The sequence below is a fragment of the Copadichromis virginalis genome, linkage group LG6 (genome assembly GCF_057382275.1).
Source record: "Copadichromis virginalis isolate Kocher_CV1m ecotype Utaka linkage group LG6, C_Virginalis_male_GT1.1, whole genome shotgun sequence".
Taxonomy (NCBI): domain Eukaryota; kingdom Metazoa; phylum Chordata; class Actinopteri; order Cichliformes; family Cichlidae; genus Copadichromis; species Copadichromis virginalis.
The window spans coordinates 26,141,110-26,163,930 of NC_140623.1; the positions used below are offsets into that span (position 1 = coordinate 26,141,110).

The following is a 22,821-nucleotide window of genomic DNA, read 5'->3' on the forward strand; positions in this document are numbered from 1 at the left end:
CAAAATGCTGCAGCAAGAGTCCTGACAGGGACTAGAAAGAGAGAGCATATTTCTCCTGTTTTGGCTTCCCTTCATTGGCTTCCTGTTAAATCCAGAATTGAATTCAAAATCCTGCTCCTCACATACAAGGTCTTAAATAATCAGGCCCCATCTTATCTTAATGACCTTGTAGTACCATATCACCCTATTAGAGCGCTCCGCTCTCGCTCTGCAGGCCTACTTGTTGTTCCTAGAGTATTTAAAAGTAGAATGGGAGGGAGAGCCTTCAGTTTTCAGGCCCCTCTTCTGTGGAACCAGCTTCCAGTTTGGATTCGGGAGACAGACACTATCTCTACTTTTAAGATTAGGCTTAAAACTTTCCTTTTTTCTAAAGCATATAGTTAGGGCTGGACCAGGTGACCCTGAATCCTCCCTTTGTTATGCTGCAATAGATGTAGGCTGCCGGGGGATTCCCATGATGCATTGAGTTTTTCCTTTCCAGTCACCTTTCTCACTCACTATGTATTAATAGACCTCTCTGCATTGAATCATATCTGTTATTAACCTCTGTCTCTCTTCCACAGCATGTCTTTATCCTGTCTACCTTCTCTCACCCCAACCGGTCGCAGCAGATGGCCGCCCCTCCCTGAGCCTGGTTCTGCCGGAGGTTTCTTCCTGTTAAAAGGGAGTTTTTCCTTCCCACTGTCGCCAAAGTGCTTGCTCATAGGGGGTCATATGATTGTTGGGTTTTTCTCTGTATCTATGAAGCGCCTTGAGGCGACTTTTGTTGTGATTTGGCGCTATATAAATAAAATTGAATTGAATTGAATTGAATTGGGGCAGGAGCTCATCCCTGACCTGGGGTGGGCACTCCAGCCTTTTCCAGCTCAGGACCATGGCCTCAGATTGATTGATTTTATGATTGTTTGCGCTGTGAAAACCATTAATGGATGATTGTTTTTATGTTATGTCTTATCATAGCATGTCGTTTTCACCCGGAGGCATTAGTGAGGAATGAGTAATGGACACTGTTACGCTGAATGAAGTCAGCGTGATTAAGAGACCATCAAACTGGTGCATTGCTCATATGGAAGAAAAGGGCAGGTGGACTAGCAGAGACTTGCAGGAAGGGAACATGATAATTGTTTAATTTAGAGGTACTTTTGGTTGTAAAATTATTAAAGTTATAAAAAAATGTTCCTCTGTTTTTTTCATGTCTCACAATTGAAATCTTTACTCCTGTCATAGAGTTGCTCATAGAAAGGTTTTCACAGGTTTATTTCATAATTTCTTTTTGGTTTTCTTTTTTAGTTTAAAGAAAATATTGCATGTATGTAAATTATGGGTGACACAATGATGGAGTGGTTAGCACTGTCACCTCAGCCAGGTTGGAAACTCAAATAATGGCTTTCATGAAATTGTGTGGGGTTTGCAAGCTCTCCCTGTGTCGGCGTGGATGATAATGTGCTTGTAGAGGAAGTGAACGGGATGGGTTTAAATACCTGGGATAAATGATTCAAGGCAATGGACAGTGTATAACAGAGGTGAAGAAGAAAGTGCAGGCAGGATGGAGATTGTGATTGTATGGGTGATTTGTAACAAACCAAGAGGAGCATAAGTGAAAGGGAAGGTTTACAAGGTGATAGTGAGACCTTCTATGGTTTATGGTTTGTAGACTGTGGCACAGAAAGAAAATCAGGAGGGTGAGCAGACACGGCAGAATTGATCATTGGGACAGCTCAGTTTGAGTGGGTTGGAGACACAGTTAGAGAAAAGGCTCAGATTGTTTCCACATGTGCAGAGGAGGGATAGTGGATGTAAAATATGGAGCTGCGAGGCGAAAGTAAAGGAGGAAGACCACAGAGAAAGTTCGTGGATGTAATGAAGGAGGACATGCAGAGGGCTGGTGTGACAGAGAAGACTGCTATAGATAGGGAGGCAGATGATCTGCTGTGGTGAACCCTAAAGGGAGCAGCTGAATAAGAAAGAAAGAAACAGCGAAATAAATGCACAGAACATAGCACTGTATGAAAGTTATATATGAGTGAATGACCTTATGGTACTGTTGGATTAAAAAAAATACTTTATTAAGTTTTAGCAAGTAACAAAGAGTCTGACACACATCCAAAAGAATGACCAGCCCACCCAACATCCCACTGCAGTCCTATTACATAGTTAACAAATTCACAAACATAAATAAATAAATAAGTTAACTTGTCATCAACAGCCATCAAGCTAACAATCAGAGATTCTGGGATATTACCGAGTACTCCAGAAGCAAGTATTTAAAGCCAGAAGGTGGATAGTGTAGACAGAGTGACCAGACCCTCAAAAACAATTTGTCATGACTCTTTATAGTCGCTTGTAGTCTTTCATGTGGAAGAGCATTAAAGATTTCCCAGTTCCCAATGGTAACACTAGAACCTTTAATCCAGTTGAGTGAAATACACTTTCTGGCAATTACAGGGAGTGCAGAATTATTAGGCAAATGAGTATTTTGTCCACATCATCCTCTTCATGCATGTTGTCTTACTCCAAGCTGTATAGGCTCGAAAGCCTACTACCAATTAAGCATATTAGGTGATGTGCATCTCTGTAATGAGAAGGGGTGTGGTCTAATGACATCAACACCCTATATCAGGTGTGCATAATTATTAGGCAACATCCTTTCCTTTGGCAAAATGGGTCAAAAGAAGGACTTGACAGGCTCAGAAAAGCCAAAAATAGTGAGATATCTTGCAGAGGGATGCAGCAGTCTCAAAATTGCAAAGCTTCTGAAGCGTGATCATCGAACAATCAAGCATTTCATTCAAAATAGTCAACAGGGTCGCAAGAAGCGTGTGGAAAAACCAAGGCGCCAAATAACTGCCCATGAACTGAGAAAAGTCAAGCGTGCAGCTGCCAAGATGCCACTTGCCACCAGTTTGGCCATATTTCAGAGCTGCAACATCACTGGAGTGCCCAAAAGCACAAGGTGTGCAATACTCAGAGACATGGCCAAGGTAAGAAAGGCTGAAAGACGACCACCACTGAACAAGACACACAAGCTGAAACGTCAAGACTGGGCCAAGAAATATCTCAAGACTGGTTTTTCTAAGGTTTTATGGACTGATGAAATGAGAGTGAGTCTTGATGGGCCAGATGGATGGGCCCGTGGCTGGATTGGTAAAGGGCAGAGAGCTCCAGTCTGACTCAGACGCCAGCAAGGTGGAGGTGGAGTACTGGTTTGGGCTGGTATCATCAAAGATGAGCTTGTGGGGCCTTTTCGGGTTGAGGATGGAGTCAAGCTCAACTCCCAGTCCTACTGCCAGTTTCTGGAAGACACCTTCTTCAAGCAGTGGTACAGGAAGAAGTCTGCATCCTTCAAGAAAAACATGATTTTCATGCAGGACAATGCTCCATCACACGCGTCCAAGTACTCCACAGCGTGGCTGGCAAGAAAGGGTATAAAAGAAGAAAAACTAATGACATGGCCTCCTTGTTCACCTGATCTGAACCCCATTGAGAACCTGTGGTCCATCATCAAATGTGAGATTTACAGGGAGGGAAAACAGTACACCTCTCTGAACAGTGTCTGGGAGGCTGTGGTTGCTGCTGCACGCAATGTTGATGGTGAACAGATCAAAACACTGACAGAATCCATGGATGGCAGGCTTTTGAGTGTCCTTGCAAAGAAAGGTGGCTATATTGGTCGCTGATTTGTTTTTGTTTTGTTTTTGAATGTCAGAAATGTATATTTGTGAATGTGGAGATGTTATATTGGTGTCACTGGTAAAAATAAATAATTGAAATGGGTATATATTTGTTTTTTGTTAAGTTGCCTAATAATTATGCACAGTAATAGTCACCTGCACACACAGATATCCCCCTAAAATGGCTAAAACTAAAAACTACTTCCAAAAACATGCAGCTTTGATATTAATGAGTTTTTTGGGTTCATTGAGAACATGGTTGTTGTTCAATAATAAAATTATTCCTCAAAAATACAACTTGCCTAATAATTATGCACTCCCTGTAGAAGAAGCTTCTCCAGAAATCTGTAGTGTGCTAGGTGCAACTCGCTAGAGGGTAGACCTAAGAGGAAAACACCAGGATCTTTAAAAAAAAATAATAATAAAGAAGCTTATTTTAAACATTCCACTAATTTCCTTAGACATAACTTTCCAGAACCTGGAAATCAATTTAGACTCTTGTGCAAAACATCAGCGGTGATATGCAATCTGTGAACACTATTATACTGAGTCTCTTGCACATGAAGGTAGATTTGACCAGGGTTATAGCTTCCTGCCAGTCATCCTCTATTTATTCTGTGCCTAAATCCTTCCCCCACGTATGAGCAATATTTACAGCTCACATCAGAGGAACAGAGAAGGAAGTAGACTAGTGCAGCGGTCCCCAACCCCCGGGCCTCGGACCGGTATCGGTCCGTGAGTCGTTTGGTACCGGCCAACAAGAGTAGAGGCTCCGGTGTGAAATGTATGGTTCTCAGGGTTTTTATCGGTTTTCAGCGTTATTTTGTTATCGTTTTTATCATTAACTTGGTTTTCCTGGGTCTTTTCACGTGTGTTATGAATAAATCTTCTTTTTTTCGGTACCGGTACTAGTTTTATTTTGTTGTATTTATCCGCGACACCTTAAAGGCCGATATTGTCGGGCATAAACCGGTCCGTGGTGCAAAAAATGTTGAGGGCCGCTGGACTAGTGAAATAAAATGTCTCCCAGTTTGGTGATATTGTTAAATTTATGGTGTGACACTTTTATATGATTTGTACTGTCTTGATAGCATCTTGTCCATAAAGACAGTAACCAGTATAGTGTAGATATCTATCACTGCAAACACATGAAATTGATGTAGAATTCCAGATTATGCCTCATAAAAAGAATCTCTAAAGCCTAAAAGCACCTTTAGAAAAAGTTAGGGGGAACCTCGACACAAAATACGGACAACGTCATGGCCGTGAATGCCTGCGATTGAATGTCGATAAAAGGGGAACCCCTTGTCATCAGGAGGGCTGTCTTTAACCTGCTTCTACACCCCTGTGGCGACCGTCCAATGTCACATTCACAGTTAATACCGTGCAACCCAAATTACAGCCAGTAGAGATATTATTAGTTTATCTAAATATATTATTTAAATATTGCTATTGAGGTGCTTTTAAAACGCGAGTAAACTGTGTATCTATTTTTATATATCACTATTATCCAGACTGGCGTCAGCCATTTTTAAACATTTTAAATGCCTTAATTTTTAATCGCTACCTCGGTCGCTCGGACAGTGGAGTAGTTTGTGTGGAAAAGCCACATAAAAAAACGCGGAGTCATTTCCCCTTTCGAAGATCACTCAGCGATTCCCTCAGTTTTCCCTCGGCTACTGTACTTGCAAAATAGTGCGCCCTGCTGTCTCTATTGCGCATGACTGTACGTCGTAATATGAAGTAGGCCTCCTGTTTTTCTCCCCAACCCGAAGTCCTCCTGGCCCCCACCACCTCGCTGCAACGCTCACAAGTAAGCAAAACACGGAGGCTGCTCTCGATTATTCGTCAAGGTAAGGGTTTTTAATGCATACGCGAAGCTGGTGGCGGTTACCGATCGTGAAATAGCACGGCAGCCGTGGTTTGTAGACGGTGTTTTCGGCGTGCGGAAGCGGTCGGACTGCAGAGCAGGCTTCGGGACTGTTTCCGCACGCTTGAGGGAGAGCAAGGCCCAGTGACCCACATTTGGAGCAGCCAGTGTCTATGTGTAAGAGTGGGCGAGCGCGTGCGCGTATCCTTGCCAGTGTGTGTGTGAGCCCGCGCGCGTGTGCCCGGGAACAGTGTATGTATGTGTGTATGTACATCTGCCGCGAAAATGTTTCCACCGTCGTTGGTTTTATAGATGTGTCTCCGCGGTGGATAGGCATGTTTTTGTCGGCTTACGCGAGGACCTTGCCCCGCGCGGATGTTCATGCGCGGCGTTTGAGGACCCGACGGTAATATTTTAGATTATTTCATCTTCAGTGTCAGTTGTTGCGTGACAGCTTCGGGCTCGGCGCCAGCTTGCTATGATAGACATATTTTTCCTCTTGTTTATTTTTGACAAATGTGAAATGCTTTACCCGTGAGTGTCATTCAGTGTTTTCGGAGTGTGAGCATGAGGAAACTGGGGCAGTAAGAGCATTAAATCTCTGAGTTAAATTGGCAGTTTTCGGTAGCAAGCTTAGTTAGCCTGCTAGCTAGCTATATGGGTTGCTCTCTTTTAGGTTGTATAACTAACACCTGTGGCATTAAATTGTATATGTTAAACGCTAGATTGCCTTATCTTATGGCTCGTTGCTGTTTTGGGAGACGGAAAAACATTCGGTCATGTTGCTCATATGAGAGTTAATTAATTGGGAATGGTTTACAACGTCTTCGTCCAATGAAGAAGCTCAGTTTAACGAGGCTTCACTTATTGGCCATGAAGAGAACACCAAGTGCAGGTCAGCATCCCGAAATATAGCCTTGGGACCACCAGTGTGATCTCCTTATGATGGTTTTATACACATGAGGGAGATATGAGAGGGCATCTCCTCTAGTATGCTGTCCACAGTTGTTAGTGTAGTCTTCGTGACCTCTCTGCCCACACTTATATACAGCAAAATCCTCTTAGAAGGCGTTGATTAAGTGGTGGTCTGTTGTCCCTGTGCCGGTGGGACTACTTGACGAGTTTGGAAGCGACTCCTATAGACTAATCTTTTAAGCCTTTAGCAAATGCTGAAATTGATTATTCGACTCTTGTGCATGAGTTTGCTTGTTGAAAAAAGCACTAACACTCACAAGTTATTGCTGTTCAGTTGTGGTGCTGGTTGGTGTTAATGTAAAGAGTAAATCTTTAGACTGTTGTTTTTAATAAAAAAAGAAAACGCACACTGAGCATTGATGCGAAGACTAGATTGGTCATAACAGTTTGAGAATCAAAACAACAGAACTGTTGATTAACAGGAAAACAATCAGCAACTACTCTAAGTCATCACCAGTCATTTTTCATGGCAAAATGCCAAGGTTATATTGGGTCCAGCACCTCAATTGTGATCATATATCTCTGTAAAATGATTGGACTGTTGCTGAGATAATGGGGTATTTGTTGTTAATTTTTTTATATGAAAGTAGTATTAAATCCCTTTTACTTTTAACCGTTTCTTAGACAGAGCATACTTGTTTTTGGCATTTTAGTGGTATGACAAATCTATGTGTAAAAGCTGATTACTTGCAGCTCAGGTTTCCTGTTTTGTACTTTGCAGCAGCTAACATCTGCATTTTTCGGGTGACTTCTAGAATTTCTGTGCATGGTAAACAGTGGGTGTATGTTTGTGTTGCAGGTGAGGTGTGGTTTGCACACACAAGATTTGTCAGCAACTCAAAGGCTGCGATCTCAAACAGCTAATTATACCAACAAGTGACATTCCAGAATGTAAGTTACATGATGTAAAACTATTGTAAGTGCAGAAGTAAATTTCATTTCAGGGTATTTTTTTTGTATTGATTTATGTTATTCACACTTTGAAGATGCTGCCGCATGTTATACTGTAATTTAATAATCTTAATTCATAAAATACATTTATGTCCATAATGTATATTGTACCAAAATTAAAAGGAAGAAACTGATTTTAAAGGGGGAAAAAAGAATAAATAAAAATAAATCTTGGTTTAAGAAATGGCAGACAGTGCACTAGGAGATGGTTATTATGTTTCCAAACTCTCTGGTTGGTCTCCCCATGACCATTAGTTTCTGCTCTGATTTCTCCAGCAGGTTTGCTTGACCACCATGTCCTTCCTGTGGCCTGGTGCCCTCTCATGACCCCAATGACATCAGCTCCACTTTTGACCCCAAACCCCTTCTACAACCCCCTGAGAAAATACGTTAACTGAGCACGTGCATAGGCTGCAGTGAGGTGAGAAGTTAATACACAGACACACAGATTTAATCTGGTGCATGGAAAAGTGTTTATTAAATGTCAGAAATTTTTATTATTTAGTGTGTGCATGCATGTATGGAGATGTAACTGTGTTTTTTAAAAAGAAAGGAACTAGTTAAGAGAAAAGATATGATCTGCAAATGTTATGGTTAGAAAAGGGACTACCCTTTCAGGCTTTCACTTCAAAGCCCCATTTAGTGCCTTCATATACAATATGAAAAATAACTAGGAGTTAAACTAATAAACTACCTGCTCTTTTTGTCTCAACAGGTGGTCTTCCAAATGCCTACCTCACGCCTAAAGAACAAATCACTGCAGCCACAGCCCTGATTAGCAGCCACCATGACATCAAGCATGGGGTATAATGCTGCACACAACACCTCAAAATGTTGTCTGCTGTATACAGAATATGTTCATAGTCACATGTACAAAATCACAAAATATATGTATGTAACATCTGGCTCAAAAATTAAAACTCATTATTTTAACTCTTTATATTTCTTTACTTTTGAAAGAATATTTTTTCATTTAAAGAAAGAAAGTTATGGATAGCATCTATGAGTCCCCATCAAATGATTTTTTTTTACCTATATTAATTGAAACGTAGTACACAAATGCGCTTAATCTTCTTGGCAAACAAAACGCATTCCTTCTACTGCTCTCTCTCTCTCTTTCTCTCTCGCTCTCTCTCTCTCTCTCTCACCCGTTTTCTGTGTGACCCAAAAATAAACCTGCTGCTGGCATGTACAATAGGAATTCTCTCATTAGCCAACATCAGTCATTGGTTATTATTAACAATGCATACCTGCCTTCAAGGCCACCGCACATGCAGGAAAACGTAAACAAGTAAGTCTTGAAAGCTGTGAATGGCTGTAAATATGTTTGCTTTCTTCCTTCTTTAGGGATGATTGTAGCATCTTTGATGGGTTGATGGAAGAAGATGAAAAGGACAAAGCAAAACGGTAAGATAAACATGCTGGAGAGGAGATTAGTCTAGTATGGACTTAAAAAAGTCATAGAATATTGATTAAACATGAGTTAGTACATTTTTGTTAATACACAGTGTCAGAGCTGACTTTGTCCTAATGCCATTCACACAACAGTCATTCTGCCTTGACTTTCACATAACCAGGGTCACTTATGATAAAGTTACATTACTGTTTTTTTAAAGGTTGTGTTTTTAAAGCCCAGTCAAAACACTGGATGAAAACAGAACCAAATAAAATGTCTTAAACCTTCTATTTCAAAACTATTTTTGCTTGCAGCGTGTCCCGTAACAAGTCTGAGAAGAGACGGCGAGACCAGTTCAATGTCCTCATCAAGGAACTCGGCACAATGTTGCCTGGCAACACTAGAAAGATGGACAAGTCCACCATCCTGCAGAAAAGCATCGACTTCCTGTGTAAACACAAAGGTCAGAGCTTTCTGCCGTGCTCGTCTCACTTCCTGTTTTTGCTAAACACCTCACAGGGTGGATGTTTTTTGTATATTTAGCTTGATCATTCCGATTTAGCCACACTTATCAGGGTTTGCTTACCTTCATCACTAGAAAGCGAAAGTATGTTTTTATTGCCTTTTTATGAGACATTGGTGCTGTAATTTTACATTACAAAATGGTAACTATTTGAACCAGTTGTGTATTTTTGACCTAACAAGTTATTCTTAAAGTAAATCTACCTTTATGTCTTTTAATAATTATAAGGGTTTCAGCAGTTTTAACTTTTTATGAATACTGATATTGTGTTTATGTTAAATTATTTCATCACTGTTTATAGGTCAATGATCCTTTTGTTTTTATCTAGTGTCATTGACTTGCAAGATAATAAAATACCAGCTTCCGCCTAGTATGTTTTTAACTGTCTTGTTTTCATACTGGACATAGCAGTCTCAAAACATTTTTCCACCCAGTTGTTTACTGTTAACTTTATGCTGTTTTTGTTGTCTTTTTACATGCCCTCACCTCTCGTGCTCTTATTCTTCCTCGACGTTTTCCACTATGTCTGTATTAAGTTCTGACTGAATTCTCTGTCCTTCACCAGAGATTGCAGCTCAGTCTGAGTCGAGTGAGATCAGGCAAGACTGGAAGCCTCCATTTCTTAGCAATGAGGAATTCACCCAGCTCATGCTGGAGGTCAGAAATCTTAGGTTTCGTTCTGTAATCTTGTTTGTTGTGTAAAAACACAGGCACTTGACCCACAGTTGTATTAATGCAGTGGTCAGTGTCACCTCATTTTGTACAGTATAGTTATATCTGAAGTTAAATTTACAATTTTAAGTTTGTCCTTATGGGATTTGACACTGTTTTTTTTTTTTTTTAACAGGCTCTTGATGGGTTCTTTATAGCAATAATGACTGATGGCAACATCCTCTACGTGTCTGAGAGTGTCACTTCACTACTAGAACACCTCCCGGTAAATCACCTCCCCCTGCAACCGTGTCTGTATTAGTCATACACTTTATTATAACAAAAGCTTTCATAGGATCTTTTGTGTGGTTCAGATTAAACATGTCAGGCTGACCAGTGTGTATTGAAAAGGGCTTGTCTTCATTTGTATTCCTCTTGAATGTGTGTGTGTGCCTGTGTGTGGGTGTTTTATCAGGCGGATTTGGTGGACCAGAACCTGTTAAACTTCCTGCCGGTTGGGGAACACTCCGAAGTGTACAAGGCTCTGTCCACACACCCCTCTGAGCTAGAGAACCTTAGCACTGATTACCTAAAGTGTGAGTAACACACCGTCATCTTGTACCATAAAACCTGCTTATTTGAAATGATATGGTTTACAATTTTTTTTTTTTGTATGTCTGATGATTAAACAGGATTATTTATTATTATCAGATTAAAAATGCTCACAAGTAAAAGTATTTCTCAAATAAATTGATAAATAAATAATGTTAAAAAGGATTCAAATTTCAAAAACGTCACCATAGTGTGAACACACGGCTTGTCAGAGTGAAGCTGCTGGACTGGACATGACCTTTGTGGAGCACATGAACAGCATGTTTTTACAAGCAGTTGTATTTTTTTTCCTTGGTAATTATAATCTCTTTTTCTTTTTTGTCTCCAGCTAAGAATCACATGGAGTTCTGCTGTCATATGCTGCGAGGGGCCATTGACCCCAAAGAATCCCCTGTTTATGAATATGTTAAGTTCATCGGCAACTTCAAGTCTCTCAATAACGGTATGTCCCTCGCACTGCATGTGAGGAATTTCAGAAGATGTTTTTTTTTTTTTTTTTTAAATACTATTTTCCAAACAAGCTTGCATGTATAGATACAAACTAGCATTAAACTTGTGTGTTAAACCCATTAAATGTTAAAGTCAAAAAGTGGAAAATAAGCATAATTTTAAGATATCATTTACTAGCCTAGAAAGATATTATTCTGTGTACTGCTCTGTGAACCACATTTTATATTCTTTGACATGCTGAGTAAGTAACACTGTTGTGCAGTTCCCAATGTGACTAGGAACGGTCTGGCAGGGGTGTTACAGCGGTCGCTACAACCTGCCTTTGATGACCAGGTGTGCTTTGTAGCCACGGTCCGGCTAGCTAAGCCTCAGTTTATCAAGGTATTATTCAGACATGAACTGACTTTACTCATTAGACTGTCAAGTATTTATTTGTCAATTAGCTATTAATTATCTCTCAAAACATCTAATTTTCACAATTTTATTTTCATAGGAAATGTGTACGGTGGAGGAGCCCAATGAAGAGTTCACATCAAGACACAGTCTAGAATGGAAATTCCTCTTTTTAGACCATCGGTAGGCAGATCTAGTTCTTCTCCTGTATACTCAATCACAACGGGTTGTTGGGTGGTTGAGTTGCACCCACATGGCTGCTGTCTTATATAGATGGCTGAAACACACATTCACACACGTTATGATTTGTCAGTTTAGCAAATGTGAGACTTTATTCATGCATCTAACCTCTTAAGTTCTGTCTTCATTCATTATTGACAAATTTAAATGTGAACTAGAGGATAGTACGGTCTTTTTCCAGGTCATAGTTCAAATATGTTTCATTTCAGTTCTTCACAAACTGTGTTCTTGTTCTTCAATTTATTTCTCCATTGAGATTTTCCTCCACACTTCTAGTTTCACTTTTCAGGACACCAGAAGTTAAGAAATCATAGAAAATAAATAAACAAATCATAAATAAAATAAATGAGGGCGGCACGGTGGTTAGCAGCGTTGCTGCACAGCAAGAAGGTCCTGAGTTCAATTCTGTGTGGAGTTTGCATGTCCTCCTCGTGTTTGCGTGGGTTCTCTCCGGGTACTCTGGCTTCCTCCCACAGTCCAAAAACATGCAGTTAGTGGGGATAGGTTAATTGGTCAATCTAAATTGCCCATAGGTGTGAATCTGTGAGTGAATGTGAATGCGACTGGTTGTCTGTGTCTCTATGTGTTAGCCTGCGACAGACTGGCGACCTGTCCAGGGTGTACCCCGCCTCTTGCCCTATGAAAGCTGGGATAGGCTCCAGCACCCTCCGCGACCCTGGAAAGGATACGCGGAAGCGAATGGATGGATAAATAAAATAAATAAATGTACATGAAAATAAAGCATTTCTCTAGAAAAAGTATCCGTTCAGCAATTTTACATCAGAGTAAGAAAATTCTTTTACCTTTTACAGAGCGCCACCAATTATAGGCTACCTGCCTTTTGAGGTTTTGGGGACATCAGGGTACGACTATTACCATGTGGACGACCTGGAGACGCTAGCGAAATGTCACGAACACTGTGAGCACTTACTTTAAGTCAAACTAGCAAAAATCTTTTGTAAAAGCCTTTTTCTGAGTGTTTTTGGTAACATCTTTGGCTGTTTCTGCCCCGCTTCTGTTCAGTAATGCAATATGGTAAAGGGAAGTCATGCTACTACCGTTTCCTGACGAAAGGTCAACAGTGGATCTGGCTGCAGACACACTACTACATCACCTACCATCAATGGAACTCTCGACCTGAGTTTATTGTCTGCACGCACACAGTAGTCAGGTACAAGTATGTTTATTTTATTCCCCTTTTCCAGAAGATTGCTGATCACTGGACTTTTTCAGGAACGATGTTGAGTTTGTGTTAACAAAAGACTCTTTATGTCTCTATTTTTATAATGTTTTTATTGGTCAACCATCTTCTCAAACCCCCCCCCCCCCCCCCTTTTTTTTTTGTTTGTTTTTGTTTTTGGTCTAAAATGCAGCTATGCAGAGGTGAGGGCAGAACAGCGCAGAGAGCTCGGCATCGAGGAGGCAAATCCAGAAGTCACTGCAGATAAGGTGAGAAATAAATAAAACATGTAGCACGGTCCTTATAATTACAAACATGTCAAGCACAGGAGTAAAATTGAGTCTAAAAACAATGTTGTGGTAGAAGTTGTTGCGTAAGACTAACTGAAACAGATGAAAGCAAAAATACCAGAAATATATTACATGTTGAAGTACAATATTCAGCTTCATTAGGAGCTGTTACAATGTTAGATTATGAAATTTATGCTTCAGATTTTCTGCTGGTACCTCAATTACCTTTTAGGCCTGTAATTTCCACTTGTATGCACTCCATTAGATACAATGGATAGGCTTTCTTGTTTTTTAAATCTTTGGTATTTTCTTATTTTTCCAGAGTCAAGACTCTGGCTCAGAGTCACAGCTCAATACGTCCAGCCTGAAGGAGGCACTGGAGCGATTTGACCACAGTAGAACACCTTCGACTTCCTCGCGGAGTTCCCGCAAGTCCTCATCGCATGTGTCTGACAACACCTGCACTTGTAAGGACACCCACAGTTGCACAAGTAATGTGACATACACTGACATACTGTTAAGGGGAGGTGGTGACATATCCTCTCTGTATTAAAATTCAGTGGCTAACTCCTGTAGTAAAATGATATCATCTAAAAATAACCATTGACCACCAATTACTTTCTCTGCAGCGACAGCTCCCAAGTTACACATGGACACGGCCACGCCCCCTCGGCAATCATTAGCATCTACCATGGAGATGACATCACAGCGCCGGTCATCTATCAGCAGCCAGGTGAGACAGGACACAGCTGGCTAATGCATAGAAAATCCTTACAAAACTACTTCTGGCCATAACTAACACAGAAATTGGTCAAGAAAACACTGTTTTCTTTTTTGTTTTATGGATTGGCATATCTGGTTCCTGGTGGAACTTTTGTGCTTGACTATTTCCTGAAGCTTTCTTACGTAATCTGAGCACTAAGCGCAGACAAACGCTTCCGACTTCAAGAACAGTGTTAATTCTGCTGACTAATAAATAATAAGTAAAGTGCTATACAAATGCAGGCCATTTACTATTTTAATAATTTTCATCATAGTTTTTGTCAACAACCTGTTTCTCCCTGACGAAAACAAAATCACTAAAATAAAAACGAATGCATGAGGATAAAAACTGCGATGAAATCTACGGACACTTGTACCAACGAATAAAAACAAGATGAAAATGTTCTGAGAGGCGGTGCGAGTTTTGGAAGTGATCCTGTCAGTATTCTCTGTGTACATCAAGGTTGGATGCACAGAATTTGATCTGCCCTCAGCAAACAGGGTGTGGAGGAAGCTCCCATGCCTCTGTTTCTCATGAAAACATGACAAAATTTAGAGCAGACATATGGACATATTTCGCTTTTTAAGTCTGGGAAAATAAGATGCTTTGCAAACCTTGTGGAGTAAAAACACAAACTTTTACACTTTATATTTTAGGCAAATAAATCAACTTCACATTTAGGTTTTGATAATCTTGTGATATGTAGTTGACCCTAAACTTAGATCCCTAAATTATAACTAAAACTAAATGACTCTTCAGGCAAAAATTCAAAAAAAATTGCTGTCACAAAAACACTTGTTAAAGACAGAGAGCTAAACCAGAGTTACAGTGAAGGCCTGAAAGAGCATCACTGGGGAAATTATAAAGCATCTTTTTAGCTGCTTAAAGTCTGGGCTGTACATAAAACCTGTACGCGAGTTTAAATTTCCATTATATCACATTATGTTGAATGTGACCTGATTTTACCACCATAATTTTCAATACATGTAATCAAATTTCTCAGCTACAGTTTTGATTTCAAACTTCAATGGAGAGCAACGGGCAAGGTTAATATGCTGATGAGGTTTCAGTAGGCCAGCGGTTAGCATCAAGACAGTACTGCAGTGTTAGCTGGGATGGTGAGAGGTTCATTGTTTTGCATCTTCACTTCAACAATCTTTCAATCAAAAATACATAATTACCATAAAATCTGTGTTTTTCAACTTACGTACTAAAGTTGTTGTGCTTTGAATGGGCGTTAAGCGGCGTCAAAACTCAGAGATGTGCGTCGCACTGTTGCCTCACAGCAAGAAAGTTCCTGGTTTAAACCTCAGCTGGGGACTTTCTGTGTGGAGTGTGCATATTTTCTCTGTTCCTGTGTGGGTTTCCTCCGGGTAGTCTGGCTTCCTCTCACAGTCCAAAAACATGAATACTAGGTTAACTGTTATTCTAAATTTTCCTGTGTAGATGTATGTATCTGTAAAATTAGAAAAACACTATATAAATGCAAGTGTATTTCAGTTTTAAGTCTTGAACATGTGCATATAAAGTGGTGTAATACAATGAAAAATTCATGCCTGTAATCATAGTTTTTGTTTTCATTATATTTGCAGTCTATGAGCTCTCAGACTACAGGGCAGAGTGTAGCTCCTGGTATGATCAATCAGCAACAACAACAACAGCAACAGCAGCAGCAACAACAACAACAACAGCAGCTCCAGACAAATGTGCAGGTGAGACATAATTATGTGGAGAAGAGCTCAAATGGTTTGTTGACAACAGGTTAATTGGTGACAAACGTTTTTTTTCAAATGCTTGTATAATGTGGACTCTGAGGTCTTGGACCTTGTGGCATTTAATTAACTGTGCAACCCAACTATGGAGTTCGATTAGCCAGTGTATCCTAATTGCATACACATTGCACAGCTTGTTCTTTTTCTCTCCGTCTGCAGCCAGTGATGGAGTTCTCAGCGCAGGTGAATGCCATGCAGCACTTAAAGGAGCAGCTGGAGCAGAGGACCAGAATGATCCAGGCTAACATTCAGCGGCAGCAGGAGGAGCTCAGACACATCCAGGAGCAGCTGCAGAGAGTCCAGGGGCAGGGTATACAGGTAGGCTGTAGATGCGTATGCAAGATTACTTTTAGGTCAGCACTGCTTTATGACATAAAAGCCTTTTCTTACAGTAGGTGTGTTTAAATCCACTTTACTCAGTGTCTATTTATATCTCTAGTGTAACTTACCTTGTGTCATCCTCTATTACTTTGCTTTATTTCTCTCTATTCATAACTCTTTCTCTGTCTTCATGTCGAAGTTAACATCTGTATATTGAGAAAATGGTGTGTATGACTGCACCTAGTGTTTACAGCAAAATAAAATTAATTATAAAAATAAACCAACAGGGTGGATTCTGTTCACAGGATACAGATAGAGCCAAGAAGTAGTGTTGATGTAATATTTTCCACATGTGGAAAAAAAAAATCAATTAATCGAACAAGAAATGTGACCTCTGTTCAGACCAAGTAGGTGAATTGTCCTGTACCTGGTTTTGCTTGACCTAGATCAGGACTGGAATCCTGCATGCATTATATATTTCTTCTATTCATAGAAAACAGTAAACTGCCATCTCCTGATTGTGTAAAGATAATTTATTTCTGTTGATTATTCTGTTGTCACGCACAGATCTGGTAAAAGTAACACGCACACATTGTAAATCTCCTTACTATCTGAATGTGGCCTGACGTTTCATGTGTCCATTCTAACAGATGTTGCTGCAGCAGCAGGGTGGACCCATGAATGTACAGCTTCCTCAAGTAGGATCAGTCCAGCAGACAACTACGTTGACCAATCAGGTCCAGCAAACAACAATTAACCCCGTCCATTCGGGAACACAGCAGCTCACCATCCAGCAGCAGGCTCCTCCCACTCAACAGAGCTTACAACAGCAGACCAACACCCTTATGCAGGTGCGATACCGGCAGACACACGCAAGCAGACAGGCTATGGAAATACTATGAAAATGGTTTTGAAAGTTCAGATCAGATGAAAATGTTTGTCTGTTTCCTTTGCATGTCCATGATTTTGTCATTTCCTTTTAATCTCAGAAGTTGCCTGTGTGTGCATGTAGTCTTCTTTCAGCTTTCTCTGTGAACAATAATCTTACCTAAATTTGGGACAGTATTAGTCACTTTTATGCAGATATTACAGTGCTATGCTGTGAGGATAAAATGTTAAAATCTCATGCTGTTTGCATTTTTAATAATGTGACACTTTAGGGGTCACTCAGTGATAGTGGAGGCTTTCCTCTGAATAGACACAGTTTAAATTTCCATGTTGTGAATTATTGATTATCTCATGCAATTTTGAAGTCAGCTCAAAATGGTGAGTGTGACAGCAGCAAGACATTTCACCGATTTCATTTTTGTGTCTCAAAGTTAGAAGACAGAAAACTTACGAAAAACCACTTTGACTTACATGCTGATTTATTTTGTGTTATGTGTAAATTTCACACATGACAGCGTAAAAGTGGGGAAAGTGAAACTGGAGAAGGAATCCACAGAAAATCTTTAAATAATCTTGTTAATGCTTCGTTAATTTAAAAGACAATGTCATGGCCTTTGCTGTTGCTCCTCTGTAGCCCCAGCGTCAGACTCAGCAAGCTTCTCAGCCTCAGCCCCAACCTCAACCCCAGACCCAGGGCTCTGTATCTGCTCCTTTATACAACACAATGATGATTTCCCAGCCAGGACAGCCAAATGTGCTGCAGATCAGCACCAGCCTGCCGCAGAATAACACCCAGCAAGGCACAGCTGTGGCCACTTTCACCCAGGACCGACAGATCCGGTTAGTGCAGAACAATCGAACCTGATTCCCATTATAATGACAATCTGACAGTTTGTACATTTGAAAAGCTGATATTTACTATGATGGATAAATATATCAAGTTCTTTCTCCAGCTTCCCAGCAGGGCAGCAGCTTGTGACCAAGCTTGTGACAGCTCCAATGCATGCATGTGGTGCAGTCATGGTTCCCACTTCTATGTTTATGGGGCAGGTGGTTACCGCATACAACCCATTTGGGAGCCAGCAGGTAAACACAGTTTGAATGATGTCTGTTTCTTTTGTTTTGCCTCTCTCTGTCTAAGATCAAAACTATTTGGAGTGAAGCCCATTTAAATGATTATATCTGAGCCACTCAGGGCTGACAAACTGCTCCTGGCATAGTAAAATGTGTGTTCTTTAACGCTTGGTGTAATGATTCTGGCACAGTAGCTTTGAAAATGCTCGTTAGCAATAATTTTCTAGGTGTTTGTAACTGAAATGAAAAGGGGAGGGGGAAAAAAGACTAGTTAATGCAACAGTGTGGTTCTGGAAGTAGTTAACGAAGAGATTCAGGATGATAGAAAAAGTATTTTGGGTTTAAAAAAAAACAGCATAACCCTTTTAATAATTAAATGAAACCCAAAAGCACGCTTGAAAAATCAAAGACTTGCAGGTTGTTGGGTAATTACTTAAATAGTGGAAAAAATGGCACACATCTTAATAATTGATAACGATAAAACTAAGAGTAGCTGCTCATTCACCCTGAAAGCAGTGAGTGAGTGAACTTTTTAATTCATTTTTATTCCTTTACCTCAACATATTCCCTTTGTTAACCCTCTGTACCACTTCAGCAAGGGGGGCAGACCCAAACGCTGACTCTGCAGCCGGCCCAAGCACCTCAAGGACAACCAGACGGCCAAAACCAGACAGCTGTAGTGGCACAAAGCAACCAGCAGGGGCAGCAGCAACAACAGCAATTCCTACAGGTATCACTAGAGGGCAGAAGATGTCATTGATTTAAAATATTGTAGAGGCATGGTATGATAGGATAGCATTCATGTTTCATTTTACTGTACAGATATTTCATTTTTATATTGCGAATAATTATGAAATTATATAAAGTGTGTCTTAAGTGTACGGAGTGTCATTTACACTTGAAAATGTTTAAGACTTTCAGTGACACTAGAGAATGAGCAGAGGGAGAAGAATTTCCTTCATTGTCTAATATCATTGCATTGTCTTGCTGCCAGGGCCCTCGTCTTCTCCACAACAACCAGTCTACGCAGCTGATCCTGCAGGCAGCTTTCCCACTCCAACAGCAGGGAACCTTCACCCAGGCAACACATCCACAGCAGCAACAGCAACTGCAGCAGCAACAACAACCGCAGCAACAGCAGCAACAACAATCTCACCACCAGAGGCACCAGCAGCAGCTTAAACCACAGCCCCAGAAACAGCAGAAAGCCCCGTCATCGCACAGGACTGACGCTGTCAGCAGCCAACAGCAGTGAAGCGAGGAGGGGAGTGTGTACAGCGAGAACATGTGGGGAATTGGAACTCTTAAGGGATTGTTGCATACGTTTGTTTTTTTTGTTTGTTTGTTTTTCCCCCCCGAAATCGTTCCTTCATCTGAAAGAAACAAATCATAGGAAAGAGGAAAATGAGTCCACAAGGAACTCACCAAAAGACTGTCACCATGGCAACAGGATGGATTCAAATCCCCATTTCCTCTCATGAGAAGCGGTGTTGTGAGGGAAGCTTCAGTTTCCGTGAAAACCTGAATTAATCACTTTATGGTCACTTTTTTTGTTTTTTTTTCTGAGAAGCGTGTCAAAGCGAACTGGCCTTGTACAGATTTACTGTATGATACAAACAAAAACTTGTAAATATCCACCATAGCCTAACAGAAAACAGAAATGTAGTATTTTATATGATTGCATGGAAAAAATAACTGTGTAAGCTTTTATTAGTTGCTTTAAAAAAAACAAAAAAAAAACAACATAACTTTTTACTTTGGTCAAGTGTGGTCAAAGATGGAGCACTGACTCCTCTTAGACCTCCCCGCCCTACCACCACCACCACCACCACCACCCCTCCCAGGAAAAAAAAAATTAAGTCCAGAACAAGGTTTTAAAGTTCTGAGTGTTTTAAAAAATGGCTGGGCTTGGGTGTTTTTTGTGGAAGTTGTTTTTTGAACACTGTGTCTCTGAGACAAAAAAAGGCTCTCTTTCTAATTACAGATCATGTTTGGCAAGAAACTAGATTACAGTTTAACTGTATTATTTACAGGATAATTACTGTACATATGACGGGTTTAGTGATTCCAAGTGCCAATAACATAGTCAAAATTTTTTTTTACTTTAAATTTCAAACAGACTATTCAAAGGCATATATTTTCCAACAAGATATTACCCCTATTAAAATTAATGCGTGTGTATATAGTAGGGATTATTTTTTAAAAGTTAAAGAGCCCTATATGTAACAAAACAGTATATCCTCAAGCTCCTCAACTTTAGCACTTAACGTGGTTGTGTACGATAAATCACTGTCGACCCTGTTGTTTGTAATCTGTTGTGTGATTCTTTGAGCTAATGAGTGTTTCTGAGAAAACAATCTTTGTGTGAATGAGTGAACAAGAGTGTCTGTGGCTGGTGTGTGTGTGTGTGTTGCCCCTTGTGTCTTACAATAATTGACTTAGTAAAGGGTTTGAAGTTGTTGGATGGTACTTGTATTCTCAGGAATGTGGAAAGTTTTTGCTTCTGCCTCAGTCTGGAACCAGACCAGAAGGATTAGACAGTGATGCTGCAAAGACCATAGGAAGAAGATTCATAAAGGAAGTGGTGACTGAATCAAATTTGCCCCAGATTTCTTTAGAGCCTTCGTTGTTTATTTATCAAAGCATATAAAAATATGCTGGTGGGTTTTTTTTGTTGTTTTTGTGGGGGTAGATGTTGAGACGCAGTAGAGCAGAATTGCAGAGAAATCCTTCTGTTGTCACTCTTATTGGAATACGCTAACCTCACGCTACCCAAGCATCTGAATTTCAGCTGACTATCTTAAGGTCTCCTGTATCATCAGTGTTTCGTCCTTCTTCCTAGGCCTCAGAAAACCTCATGCAGTCCAGTTCACTTGACTCTCGGTTCTCAAATAGCAGTCAAAAACCAGGACAGGGTCCCGCTCCACTTTAAATGGTTTGGGCTCAGCCTGTGTACTTCAGTGATTAAGCCATATCATACAGAAAAGCCTTGGTTTGGAGGAAGTGAAATGTTGGCAAAGGAGCATTTAGAATGTGTTTTGTCTCAGAGTGTAGTAAAAGTGTGCATGTGGGTTTGTGTGAATATAACATCTCCTGTCCTTGATCCTACTTCTTATATCACTTGGGGGTCAGTATTTCTTTCCCCTGGCGATAGCCAATCAGTTCTTGCGTTGCAGTATAAAGGAATTGTAATTTTCAAGGAACGTCTGCTCTCGTTGGGCGCAATATTGTGCGAGCCCGTGTGTGGGACGGCTCAACTTGAATATGTTTGTGTGAATGAGTCTGTGTGCATGTTAGCTGTCGCTTTATCCCAGTATATTTTCATGCACAGAAGTGTGACTGGAAAGTGGTTATTAGGCATTGCAGAGCACTGGTCACCTGCCAGGCTAAAGAAGATGGGTACTATTATTGTTCTGCAATAACAGACTGCTCACAGTGACTCTAGTACTATCTGACAAGTCTCAAATGTTAACCCTTGGACATAAGCTTAACTTAGACTAAATTGCTGTTAGCGGGGATAAAACCTCATTTCTTGTTTTCCCCCATACAAATAAGGAATAGTGGCGAGATTACACAGTGAGGGCTTTAATATTTGAATCAGGTCTTCCACTCGTCTCACATTAATTGTTTGTCCTGTATAGATTAGTGTGTTTGTGTGTGCGTGCGTGCGTTTTAAGGCATCTCTAAAGGGTAATGAAATGTTTATAGTTTGTGTCACTGATGCCCAGCCCAAAGAATGTAATGGTGTTTTAAAGAGACTAATGGATGTTGTAACTGTGCGCCTGTTTGACAGGCTTTATGATGAAGGAAATGGAGGGGTGTGAACGAAACTCACAATTCACTGCAAGAATCCAGAACTTACAATCTGAATTTCAGTCTATCGTAAAAGAACCTCTGAATGTTTCACCATTACAGACTTTATTGGTTTGCAGCAATATGTTTCTGACAACATCTTGGTTGGGAAAAGGGTTCAAAATCTCTTCAAAGTTGAGGTCTAGGATATTTGATACGGGACGCCATTGACAAGACGGCGAGCTCCCCCTTCCACACAGATACACAGGTCACCCTTCCACTACACCGTTTGGTTCTAAACAGTTCTAGATCTAGTATAATACTGTACACATACACAAAGTTAAAAACACCAGTATTCAGTGTAAAAACGGTGCTATGCTAACCTGTACTGTATGTATTTCTATCCCTTCTTCTGCTCTTGAACTGTGCTCCTTTATCTACCCCAAAGTCAAATGTAATCAATATTTTGAAGCAAAATGTTTGCTAACATTATTATTATAATCCCCTCTTCTCCCATCTTGGTCAATTTGAAAATAAAAACAGTTGCAAATATTAAATGTGACATGTGTGTTGTACTCAGTTTTTAAGCCAGTGATGGCCTTCCTTTTGACCCACAGTAAAGTACACTTATTGCCGGTCGTTTACCTTCACATGCATATGAACTTCTTAATCCATAAGGTTTAAATATGATGTCAGCCCACCCTTTGCAGCTCTAATAGCTTTATGTCTTCTGGAAAGGCTTTTTACAAGGTTTAGGAGTTCGTCTATGGGAATTTTTGGCCTTTCTTTCAGAAGCGCATTTGTGAGGTCAGAAAATGAATGTTGAACGAGAAGACCTGGCTCACAGTCTGTTCGAATTCATCCCAAAGGTGATCTATAGAGTTGAGGTCAGGACTCAGGCCAGTCAAGTTCTTGCACTGAGACAAGTACCATTCTCCTGGCAACTGCCAAGCCCAGACTTGGTCATCAGATTACTAGATGGAGAAGCATGAATCCCCCAGAGAGCACG

General features: G+C 40.4%; 1 protein-coding gene across 4 annotated transcripts; it reads left to right on the forward strand.

Annotated features, from left to right (window-relative positions):
• Positions 1 to 5,390: 5,390 nt before the first annotated feature.
• clockb (clock circadian regulator b) lies at positions 5,391 to 22,369 on the forward strand. Of its 4 annotated transcripts, none has more exons than XM_085459487.1 (24): positions 5,391 to 5,524; positions 7,316 to 7,407; positions 7,744 to 7,888; positions 8,183 to 8,271; positions 8,815 to 8,874; positions 9,178 to 9,326; positions 9,952 to 10,043; positions 10,234 to 10,323; positions 10,513 to 10,633; positions 10,978 to 11,091; positions 11,362 to 11,480; positions 11,593 to 11,675; positions 12,545 to 12,651; positions 12,756 to 12,903; positions 13,106 to 13,181; positions 13,525 to 13,669; positions 13,832 to 13,935; positions 15,558 to 15,677; positions 15,897 to 16,055; positions 16,709 to 16,909; positions 17,581 to 17,786; positions 17,888 to 18,032; positions 18,616 to 18,750; positions 19,015 to 22,369. In XM_085459487.1, the coding sequence occupies exons 4-24, from the start codon at positions 8,255 to 8,257 to the stop codon at positions 19,273 to 19,275; spliced, it is 2,652 nt and encodes an 883-aa protein (XP_085315613.1). In that variant the 5' UTR covers positions 5,391 to 5,524; positions 7,316 to 7,407; positions 7,744 to 7,888; positions 8,183 to 8,254; the 3' UTR covers positions 19,276 to 22,369. The 4 variants fall into 4 exon arrangements, with proteins under 4 accessions (XP_085315613.1, XP_085315615.1, XP_085315616.1 ...); XM_085459489.1 differs by having other exon boundaries at positions 7,747 to 7,888; XM_085459490.1 differs by having other exon boundaries at positions 5,392 to 5,524; positions 17,900 to 18,032.
• The last annotated feature ends 452 nt before the right edge of the window (positions 22,370 to 22,821 follow it).

Bases quoted from the DNA above. Each gene is read 5' to 3' on its own strand.
- clockb (XM_085459487.1), top strand. The intron at 13,670-13,831 runs GTAAGGACACCC...CTTTCTCTGCAG, and splicing joins GTCTGACAACACCTGCACTT to CGACAGCTCCCAAGTTACAC. The intron at 16,056-16,708 runs GTAGGCTGTAGA...CCATTCTAACAG, and splicing joins TCCAGGGGCAGGGTATACAG to ATGTTGCTGCAGCAGCAGGG.